Source organism: Thermobia domestica, chromosome 5 (genome assembly GCF_964235325.1).
Source record: "Thermobia domestica chromosome 5, izTheDome1.hap1.1, whole genome shotgun sequence".
Lineage (NCBI taxonomy): Eukaryota > Metazoa > Arthropoda > Insecta > Zygentoma > Lepismatidae > Thermobia > Thermobia domestica.
In genome coordinates, this window is record NC_137458.1 from 197,189,006 (window position 1) to 197,199,967 (window position 10,962).

At 38.6% G+C, this 10,962-nt stretch overlaps 1 protein-coding gene across 1 annotated transcript; it reads right to left on the reverse strand.

Moving 5' to 3' along the window:
- Positions 1-6,113: 6,113 nt before the first annotated feature.
- Positions 6,114-6,716, reverse strand: LOC145685348 (zinc finger protein 862-like). The gene has a single exon (XM_081757733.1). It carries the CDS (start codon positions 6,714-6,716, stop codon positions 6,114-6,116), a length of 603 nt encoding a protein of 200 aa, XP_081613859.1.
- Positions 6,717-10,962: the final 4,246 nt, after the last annotated feature.

A 10,962-nucleotide genomic window follows, 5' to 3' on the forward strand; every position in this document is an offset into this window, starting at 1 on the left:
ATGGGCGACCGAAGAAAATTTTCTAGGAGGGCATCTTCAATGTTTGCTATATTAGTCTGGCATTTAATGTGCATGGTTTGTTATATTACGTATACATTTTCGTGAGCCAGGGAGGTTCATTCTTATCAAACACGGAGATTATGAAGGAGCAGATCTACTGTACAAAATATAATAAAAACAACTCTTTCGGATTTCTATCATCCCACAGTCCAACCCCGAGACGGAAACATAAGAGATAGACTTTTTGTTTTTAAACAAGATAACGTGTCTAGCGAATGCTTTACATTGTGAAGATTATATTAGTGAAAATTAAACGAATATAATTTTACAACGTAATATACATATCACTAAATGTTGAGCTCCCCGTTGCTATGTGGTTAGCGTATGCGCCTTTCTCGAACGAGGTTTGATTCATGGTAGGAGCTCATGTGTTTCAAATCCGACATTAAACTGTACTTTCACGTCTTGTAGAGCTTTGCTCCTGAAAACGACGCTAAACTATAATCTAATTTAATATTACTAAATATTAGAAAATAATGACTTACCAAGGTGACGTCAATTTGGCAGTCATCAAATCCATTTTATACTTTCACTTAATCCAGTGGATATTAATATAACAATTACAAGACACACGCGCATATAAATACTCAGAAACAAGCACATACACGTACACATACACAAATATGAACACTTCAAATCTATTTACATGTGGTGGACTGCGCTGCATCAAGCACTGTTATTTTCATCATCATCTTCTCATGTATCTGCATTATTTGATTCATCCACAGATTTGTTATTTTTGTACGCATCATTCATTTTTGCATTTTCGGGAGGGTTCAGGGTTCTTTCTTCATTTAAAGAATCGGTTCTCTGTATTGGAAAGAGAATCAGGGGAGGAAGGGGGAATTTATACTTTATAAATGGATAACATTTGAAAGAAATATATGCAAAACATACCGCGCTTCCGACGCAGCACTGAAGCATTTATTTTAGCGGTCATACCCCCTCCCCTCTCAAGTTGTAAAGTGAGAAGGGACAGAAACATCCCAGACACTCAGGGTTCAGTTGACAATAATAAAACTATGGGTAAGTAAACATCTTGTACAGAGTCACGTTTTGGTTATTTTTGAACATTTCTGTGAATTCAACAATACAACAGCGGAAATACTAACTGGTTTTATTACTCCAACCATCGCTTCAACTAAGGGATAATTCCCAACGGTCAGTAGGCCATCTAAATTTTCGTTCTTTTTCTGTTCTCCAGAGGAAAGAATGAGATTTTGCCAAGATGCTTTACTTTTTAAAAAATTTTATTACTTCTAGTGAAATGAAATCTTTAGTTTTACGTTTCACGGTTATGCCGTTTAGGCTAAAGGAGATGGTGATGATGAGAAATGAATGAAATGGTGTAATCAAGAAAGTGGAAGGAAACGGGAGAACCCCGAGAAAACCCACGAGCATGGTGTTTGTCCACCACAAAGTCCACACGGCGCGATCTGGGATCGAACCAGGGACCTCAAGCACCGGAGGTGAACGCCCTACCACTGAGCCACCGCGCCCAAACAGTACTTCTTGTGTACCCCTATAAATGTAATAAAGAACTAATGGCCATTTTTTAAAATAAAAATATTCAATTAGAACTGGACAATTTACATAAAATTTGGAATCGACAAATGAAAACTGCACGTTTCTAGCACTTGTGGGTTCGAGATCTCATTGTTGAAAGGATTGGAGACAAACAAATAAACTTTTCTGTGAGGAGAAACATTTACGCGTAAATCTAGTATTTTAATATATAGATAATAATTGGAATAGTTTTATTTTCGAGGGCTATTGTTTAATATTCGCAATATTGAAATTTTTGAACTTACATTTTTCGCGTGTTTGAAAAAAAAAAGATATCATTACTAGTAAAATTAACCTAATACAAACATATTTATTTTTTTCAATTTTTCCGGTAAATCGAAAAAAAACGTTTTTTTTAAAAAAAAAAGAACAGGTTCAAAATTTCCGGAAATTTGACAACACTAGTTCAGACACGCTTGTACTTTGCCCAGCATTAAACTCTGATCTTAGTTCCGACGCAGTTCGACGCCTGTTCTGTTTTACCAGCTTGCCCAGCCTACGACATTCGACACCTGGAATGAGGTGGGGGCACCCAACCCCTCGACATTTGGACGTCTTTTTCCCTTGGTTTCGCCATTTGCTGAAGACAATCCCCACAGCACTCCTCGAACACCTGACAAGTCCTGCAGTTTCCGAAATTCTCGTGCCGAGAGTTTCTGAGTGAGCACTTTCTTCAAAATAATATTAAAAATTATAGAAAAATTTTCGAGACATTCGAGTCGAGTCGAGATTTTTACCAGCTGTCTCGACTCGACTCAAGTCTCGACTCGAAAATTCGAGTCGAGAAATACGTTTGTCTCGACTCGTCTCGAATTTTACAAAGTGTGTCTCGACTCGAATTCGAGTCGAGTCGAGTCGAGATTCGAGACATGTCTCGACTCGTGCGCATCCCTAGTCCAGAGGCCATGTAGAAGACATTACGTATGGTTTCAGACCGTCCTGCGTCCAGACATAGGAGGGGATGACGTCATAAGTCAAAAATTTCTTTTCTCATTTTCTAAGCCTATGTTCAATATTTTTTGGCGGGCTTATTTTTCCACGTAGAAGATTGAAATTTTGCACAAACATTCAGTCCACCGAGTAGTCCACCGAAATTTTGCACAAACATTCAGTATACCAGATTTTTTGTTCCGATGTCAGTGCTAAAACAGGGGGGGAACCAGAGGGGCAAAGGGGTAAAAAAGGGATTTTTTTACCCCCAAAATCCCGTTTTTCGTCATTTTCCCGCCTTACATACATGATAGGACCACGTGAGTCATACCGTCTGAAAGGCAGTTCCATTCTGAAGAGAACGACGGTCGAATTATTATTCTAGGGTAATTAGGGCCGTCTCAGTAAATTTTTATCCAAATATACTTCTGTATAGGGTAAAAGTGGGGCATGGTAGGGAAATTTTTTCTGGCGGGCCTATTTTTTCACGTAGAAGATTGAAATTTTGCACAAACATTCATTCCACCGAGTAGTATTTACCAGAAGTTTTTTTCCGATTTCTGCGTAAAAACAGGGGGAGTCCAGAGGGGCAAAAGTTGAAAAAAAGGAAATTTTGCCCGAAAAAATCCCTTTTTTCAGGAATTTCCCGCCTTAGATACATGAAGGAGACATGTGAATGGTACCGCCTGAAAGACAGTTCTATTCTGAAGAGAATGATTGGCGGATTATAGTCCTAGGGTAATTAGAGATGTCTCAGGAAATTTTTTCCCTGAGATCATATTGTTTTATGGTAATTTGGGGCATTGTGGGAATTTTTGATAAAAATTCTCCCGCCCTTACTATTCAAGATAGAAACTTAAAATTTGGCACACACATTCAGTATACCAAGTACTATTTATCAGATTTTTTAGATGACTACGATCACACAGGGGGGTCCAGGGGGGGGGGCAAAGTTCGAGAAAAAAATTTTTCCCTCCGAAATTTTCACTTTGACATTTTTTTCCCGCTTCTGGTATATGGTATGAGCATGCAAGTGGTACTATTTGAAAGCCAGCTCTATTCGGAAGAGAATGAGGTATGAACCATGATCCTAGGATAAATAGTGACGATACAGTAGCTGCTTTACTGAAAGTCTTAAAAATAGCCCAAAAAGCCAGGATCTTTTAAGGGTTAAGGTTTAAAGTCCAACGCAGCAGATGCGTCCTTTGGCGTTTAAAGGTTAACTTACGATAATTGTATTCCCAAACAAGAATTCAGAGTAGAAATAATCGAAAACTACACAGAAAATAATTAAAGGTCAGTAATGTGAAACATACTGTATAATGCATTATGTACTGTAGATCAGATGACCAGCTTGCTATTTAAAAATACCCCCATACTCCCATCTATTTTACATTTATAGATCCGTATTTCCAATGTGTGAATTAAAGAACATTTTACAAGGGGAATAAAGTGAACATTTGAAAATTATCAAGGGGAAATTCAAAATTTATATGAGACATTCAGCTTAACAGAGAGGAATTTCTCCATCATTCCCCTAGTAATTTGCACACTGCGTATTTCAGAATCTTTTCACTACATAATGAATGCATTTTTTTTCTAAGACAAATTTGGAGAAAAAATAACTCTAAGAGTTTGTATAAATTGAATTACATTGAAAACTGAATAAACAATTGAGCTCCTACGTGGCTAAGCGGTTAGCGTACGCGCCATTGGCGTGGGAGACCCGGGTTCGATTCCCGGCGGTAGCTCATGTGGTTCGGATTCCACGTTAATCAGTAGGTCCACGTCTCATATAGCCTCGCTGCTGAAAGGGACGCTAAACTAAAATCAACTCAACAACTGAATAAACAATTATATGTAAATGTTTGAAGTAAGATATAAAGCATTCATATGAAGGAATTAATACAGAAATAAAATAGATGAATAAGCTATACTATAGTTACAATTTGGACAATCTGTACTCCTCTGTAATTCTGTACTGTGTGTGTAAAAGTTTAAAATTTTAGTTAAATGTAAAAGCCAATAACAAATAATGAATGTATAGCTGATTCATCAATTTATTTTTCTTGTGAATAAAACAATAGGGAGGGAGACGACAGTGGCTCAGTGTTAGAGCGTTCACGCTGGTTCGATCCCAGCTCACGCCCAGGGGCGTTATTTGGGGAGGGAAGGGAGGGGCAATTGCCCTCCCCCTGAGTTTGAGATTTATATAGATTTTATCAATGGACTAGTAATAATCAGTGAAAAACGCGAAATTTTACATATAACAAGAGGTCTTGCCCCCCCCAAGCAAAATCTGAAATGATGGTACTGCTCACGCCAAGTGAAGTTTGTGGTGGACAAACACCATGTGCGTGGTTTCCTCGGGTTCTCCCGTTTCCTTCCACTTTCTTCATTCCACTAGCTCATTCATTTATTCTAATCATCACCGTCCTCTTTAGCCTATTCGGCATAACCGTGGCCCGTAAAACTCAAAGATTCTTTAAAAAAAAAAGAAAAGAAAATGCGTCTACTTACTTGACTTAAAAAAGCAGCAATCGCCTATTCTTCATTGCGTTGAATTTCTGCAGAACTTTCATGATGTCTATGTTTGCAGTTCTTTTCTTTTCAAACGCAAGAAACACCAGGTTGGCCAATCGTTTCTGACTCATGGAAAGTCTTTCAGGGGCTATTTATGTGGGTCAACACAGAAAACGAAGATTCACATAACGCGGTACTGCATGCAAATGTTCGGATAGAAGCAAATAGAGCATAAGTATCTTCATAAGCCATTTTAACCTTATAGATTTCACTGAAGGCGTCAGAAGAATTACATTTGCTAACATAAGACCATGCAACAGCAAGTTCTTCTTTAGACGGTATGGTAATTCCTAATGAAGATAAGTAGTCTGTTTTCGGAAGCTCGAGATTTTCTGCTGAAGCAACTGCGTCCAACAAAGCATTGTTACTGTGGAATCGTCTGTTAATTTCTATAAGAACTAAATCAGTCGACTCGTAGAACACCTGTCGCAAACACTCAACTTCTGTATTCCCTACACCAGTTGTTTCTGCTACAACAAAATCCTATAGTGACGTACTTATTTTTCTTTTCCTTGAAGGGCGTTGACAATCTTGGTATTCAATGTGGGTATCTTCTATCATGCGATTTGCTTCACCTACAATATCTCGAAACGTTTCATCATTTCGAATATTGTTCAATGTTTCCATAGCAGCATCAACCAGATTTCGTGCGGTACTTAAACTTGCTTCATGCGACTGGAGAATTTTATCAACAGGATGAAGAATTTCAAGTATTTTTTCATCAATAATAAACAAAATCGGAACTGCAATTTCCCAACAGTCAGAATAAGTCCAGTACTTTCTACTAATTCATCCCCATTAAAATTCCCGTTTTTAACCAACTTTAGCACCTCCAATATTTCCATATAATTCTCGCGAATTATTTGTATTACCCGTAAATGTCCTGACCAACGGTGTTCTAAAAGACGAGCAAGATTCCGACCTTCATACAAAGCAGCAATTTTACTTCTTTTAAGGAAAGTATAAAGCATGACTCACTGATCAAAATGTTGTTTGACAAGAGGAATATCGTTCACACATTTAATTACTACTAAATGCAATCTGTGATTGAAACAATGTATGTAAGGAACATCACGTCCTAGTCGTTGCTGTACTATTGTTTGCACTCCATCCTTCTTCCCGCTCATCACAGAAGCCCCATCGTAACACTGGCTCAACAGTCTTGTGCAATCTAAACCATAGTCCCGAAGAACATGAAGTGTGAGATCGGCTAAGGAATCGGCACCAAGAGATGGCAGAGTTTCTATGCTTAAAATAGACTCACGAACTTTTCCGTCCTTCACATATCGAATACCGATAGCCACATTTTCTCGATTGTTTTTGTCACGTGTTCCATCCTCCAATAGAGTGAACCATGGCACATCTGCACTGTTAATGTCCTCAACAATATTTTCTCGAACAGTATCTGTCATCACTTGAATTATATCATTCTGGATTTCCGGAGATAAATAGGAAGCATTTTGAGGAATTTGTTTGTAACAATCGGCCAGTTTCTCGTCCTTTCTTAGTGTATATTCAAACATATTTCGGAAGAGGCTCTGTTCCTCGTGTTCTTCAACATTATAAGTCCCTCTCATTGGTAATTCATTTACAGCTAGGAACTGAATAATTTCCGCGATGCTCTTTACATAATACTGATTTTTTTTTAAGTACACTTTGATTTACTAAAAGTGACACTGGTTTCCCTATAGCTGTGCGCTTTTGTTTCTCTGCCCACATATTCATCGCAACGATATGTGTGGTTGTTGCGGCATGTTTTATTAAAACTGCTTTTGATTTGTCAAGAGCGGCCTTCCAGTTACTAAAACCTTTAGATGTAAAGGCTACTTCTTTACATCCATAAGGTTTAAACTGTCTGCATGCGTAACAAAACGCAGCATCCCGGAATTGCGAATATTCCAACCACGTAAATCTCTGAAACCATTCCGTTTGAAAGCATCGTCCGTCTTTATTCCGAGGATAAGATTCCAGTTTTATTCGTTTAATATTTTCCCCCGGTTTTGAAATATCTTGTGGTATAGTACTGATATTCTTGTTTTTGTCATTCGCTGATGATGGAACGGAAACAACGGGGTCACTAGTGACTTCGTACGTATTATAAATTTATCCATTTTTACACTGAAATCTTAATTTTTAAAAAAAAAAACTCACTGTGCTTGCAGAAAGAACGCAAAACACATCACGATGCACACACAATCAGTTAAAACAGACGCGTAATTACTATAAAAGTCATTAGTCATTAATGCACTGAAAACTCAAACAGCTTCCACCAAGACACAAACTTATGCGTATCTCCGAGCAGCACTAAAGCATAAACACCCACCACTGCGGAACATTGACTTCTGTAACGCACGGACACGAACTACGCGTATGAACAAATGTTTTCTATTGATGTCGAAGAAAATCTGATGGCTACCGACTGGCACCAAGAGAGGCAGTAGAAGGGGCAATAAAACAGCCACTCCGCCTACTATACTGACCCTACATACGAAAGTACTTGTGGATCGTAGAAGAAGATTTACTGTACTGCCATGAAAAATCTATATTTTCAAACCTCTGTTGTACGCCGACGAAAATTGACGAGATGGGGAAAAAGACAAAACATTTCCTCTCATTCTCTTTTCGTTTGGTGCTTCTCCCCCCAACTCATTTTACAACAGCAACTCTCCATCCCTAACCTTCCTCCTTGAATTCGAAGATGACTTATTTATGGCACAAGCCACCAGGCCTGACAACGGCGTTCTTTGTATACCAACTGCAATCGGGTTGAAACAGGATAAGAAGACAAAACCATCTGGTTTATTCTGGTTTATTTTTATAAAAATACTGAAGGAGTGTAGTTGGCAAAATAAATGAAATGTTGCTTCCGACAAAGTATTTCTCATAACTTTAGTTTCTGGCCAAAGTCTGAATACGATAAAACAAAAACAATGTTTCCATGCATTGCTCGTTTCTTTATATAGAAGCATTTAAAACACTGGTGGAAGTTTCAGGGGGAGCTGAAGGTAGCCACAGGGGGGGCTCAGCCCCCCTAGCCCCCTCCTAGCTACGGGCCTGTTCATGTCATTACAGGACTTTTCTTATATTTGTAATTAATCTAGAAAATTGTGTGTAGATGTCTATTGTAACATACACTACACACAAACCTAAGTCATATGTTTGCACTGAGTGATGTATTTTTGTCATCTTTTTTCACATATCATATTAAAAAGCTTTCTTAGCTTATATTCAAACATCAACTGATTTTCAAACTAAGATAAGAAACAAAAAAGTTGATATTACGAAACTTCTGTAATAGGGTGGTTGTGCCAGTCTTCGACCACCCCCTAGCTGCCGACCACTTTTCACTTTAAAACCATGTATTAGGCTTATTTTCCAATAAAAAACATGCTTTTCCGTTATAATTGAATTGCTGCTTATTCTGAACCAATCACAAAGATACTGTCAAAATATAGTGCACATGCATTCGGTAATAGCCAATCAAATGTATGCCTACGGAAGACGCAGTGAGTTTTCGACAACTTTAATCTGTTGCAAATGGGAACGACAGCGCCCTGTTTTTCGTGCTTTTCCAAAGTTTTATCTCACCAGGTAAGAAATGCACATATTATTCTGTTACATGGAACTGTAGAGCACATTTTAGTAATTAAATTTTAGTAATAACTGTAAGGTATGAAGAATAAATCAATAAAATGTAGTGGTCGGACAATGACTTATGAAATATTCTTTGTTAACTGAAAAATTGTAGAAATATCAATAACGACTAACTTTCGATTCATCTGCATGAAAAGAGTACCTAGTTACCAATTCTGAAGTTATAATGGAATACGAAAACATTTACTAGTGTTCGACCACTACTTTTCGTAATACATTTGTACTGGTCGAAGATTAGCTGTTTCTTTCTGTGTCCGACCATGCTTTGCGTTTGTATTTTCTCGCAGAATTTCTTGATGCAAACACTAATTCAGTTATCAATTTACATTTGTATAATCATCTGCTGAGTCATACCGTTAATACATGAATATTCACCGAATGGCCGTGGCTCAGTGGTAATGGTGAAGAGGCAATCCACTGAGGGTTCGAATCCCTCTCAAGAGCAAGGGTATTTTTAATTGTCCTCGATATTTCTGTGTTCGTGTCCCTGTCAGGATTGGATTACCTCCAATCGGCTCGAGGAGCATTCAGGCTTAATGTCTTGGCTGAGACGAACTTTAAAAAATATAGTAAAGCGTTGGCTTAGCATTCGGAAGGTCCTCGGTTCGATCCTAGCGGTCGACCATCTTGACTGAGATCTTTCGAGTTTTTCCTCAGTCACACCAGGCAAATGCTGGGATGGTATCTTCAAAATAGGCCCTGGCCGTCTAACTTCCAACATCCTCTCCCCCACCCTATCCCGGTCGGGTGGGTGCCAGCTTATTCAAACGAGGATCTATAAAAAGCTCTAGAGGCTTGTCGCAAAAAAAAAGAAAAAAGCGCTCCATACGAAAGGCATCAGTAATCTATGGCGTTCCTCGGGTAACGCTGATGGATAAATTTCATGGTCACAGTCCCAAAAAGCGAAAAATAGATCCAGAACCCTACCTAACACAGAAAGAAGAGGGGTTAGAAAAGTGGCTCCTTAATGTGAGCAAAAGGGCTTTCTACAGAAGTAATACGCTCTTCTGAACAGTGTTAAAAAAATTGTCGATTCAGAAAAACGCAAAACGCCGCTCAAAGACAATCGAGCTGGTGAAACCTGGTACTATACTTACTTGGGGAGACACCCACAAATTGTGTCCTGAAACTTTGAACAAGGCGCGGTACGCTCTAACCGAGGAAAACTTTCGCTTGTGGTTTTAGGACCTTGAGAAATACTTGAAGCAAACGGGACAATCTGATACTCTAAATGATTCCGAGCGAATATTTAATGTTGATGAATCCAGCTTTCAACTGTGTTACAAATCAGGAAAGGCGTTGGGGTCCAAAGCGTGGAAAATATGTACGAGGTGAAGGACAACGAAAAAGAAACATTAACACTGCTTTGGACTTTTTCCGAAACAGAAGAAATTGTATCCCCGATGGTCGTATATCTGTATGTAAGACATCTTCCAAAGGACGTCATCAGTGCAGTTTCTTCTGAGATTTTCATAGGCAGGTCAGGTCAGATAGCGGCTGGTTGTGAAGTGAAACACTACGAATGGATAGCAAACGGCTTCCTAAAATGGGTGAATGATCCCTCTATTAAGAAACCAGTCCTTCTGCTAATCGACGGTCACAAGACTCACTTGGCAATGGAAGTCAGCGAATTTTGTTCCAGCCATGCTATAGTACTCTTCTGCCTTCCACCAAACAGCACACATATTCTTCAACCCTGCGACGTATCAGTGTTCAAATCGTTTTCGAGCGTTCTAAATGGAAACTGAGTAAAATGTTACACGTATCATTTCTGCACCACTAATTTAAAGAGTGATATACAAGGTAGCAACACAATTAGTAATTAAAAACGAATTTAGTAGAGGGGTTTATACCCCTTCAACCCAGAAAAGACGAAGCATGTTCAGGGCCGGATTTTCCAATAGGCCCGGTAGGTCCGGGCCTATGGGCGCAAGCTCCCAGGGGGCGCACGGCCGAGAGAAAAAAAATTTAAAAAATATCTAGAAATAAAAATAAATAGCCATAACTAAATATATTTTTTGAATTGATTTTTAAAAATCAGGCTAATAAAGCATTCTCATTTTGAAGTTCATTGAAACATATAATTTTTGGTAAAGTTAAACTATTTTTCAACATTAGGCATCAACTTCCTTACAACATTGATCTCAAACACGGGGAACTGGCTGTTTT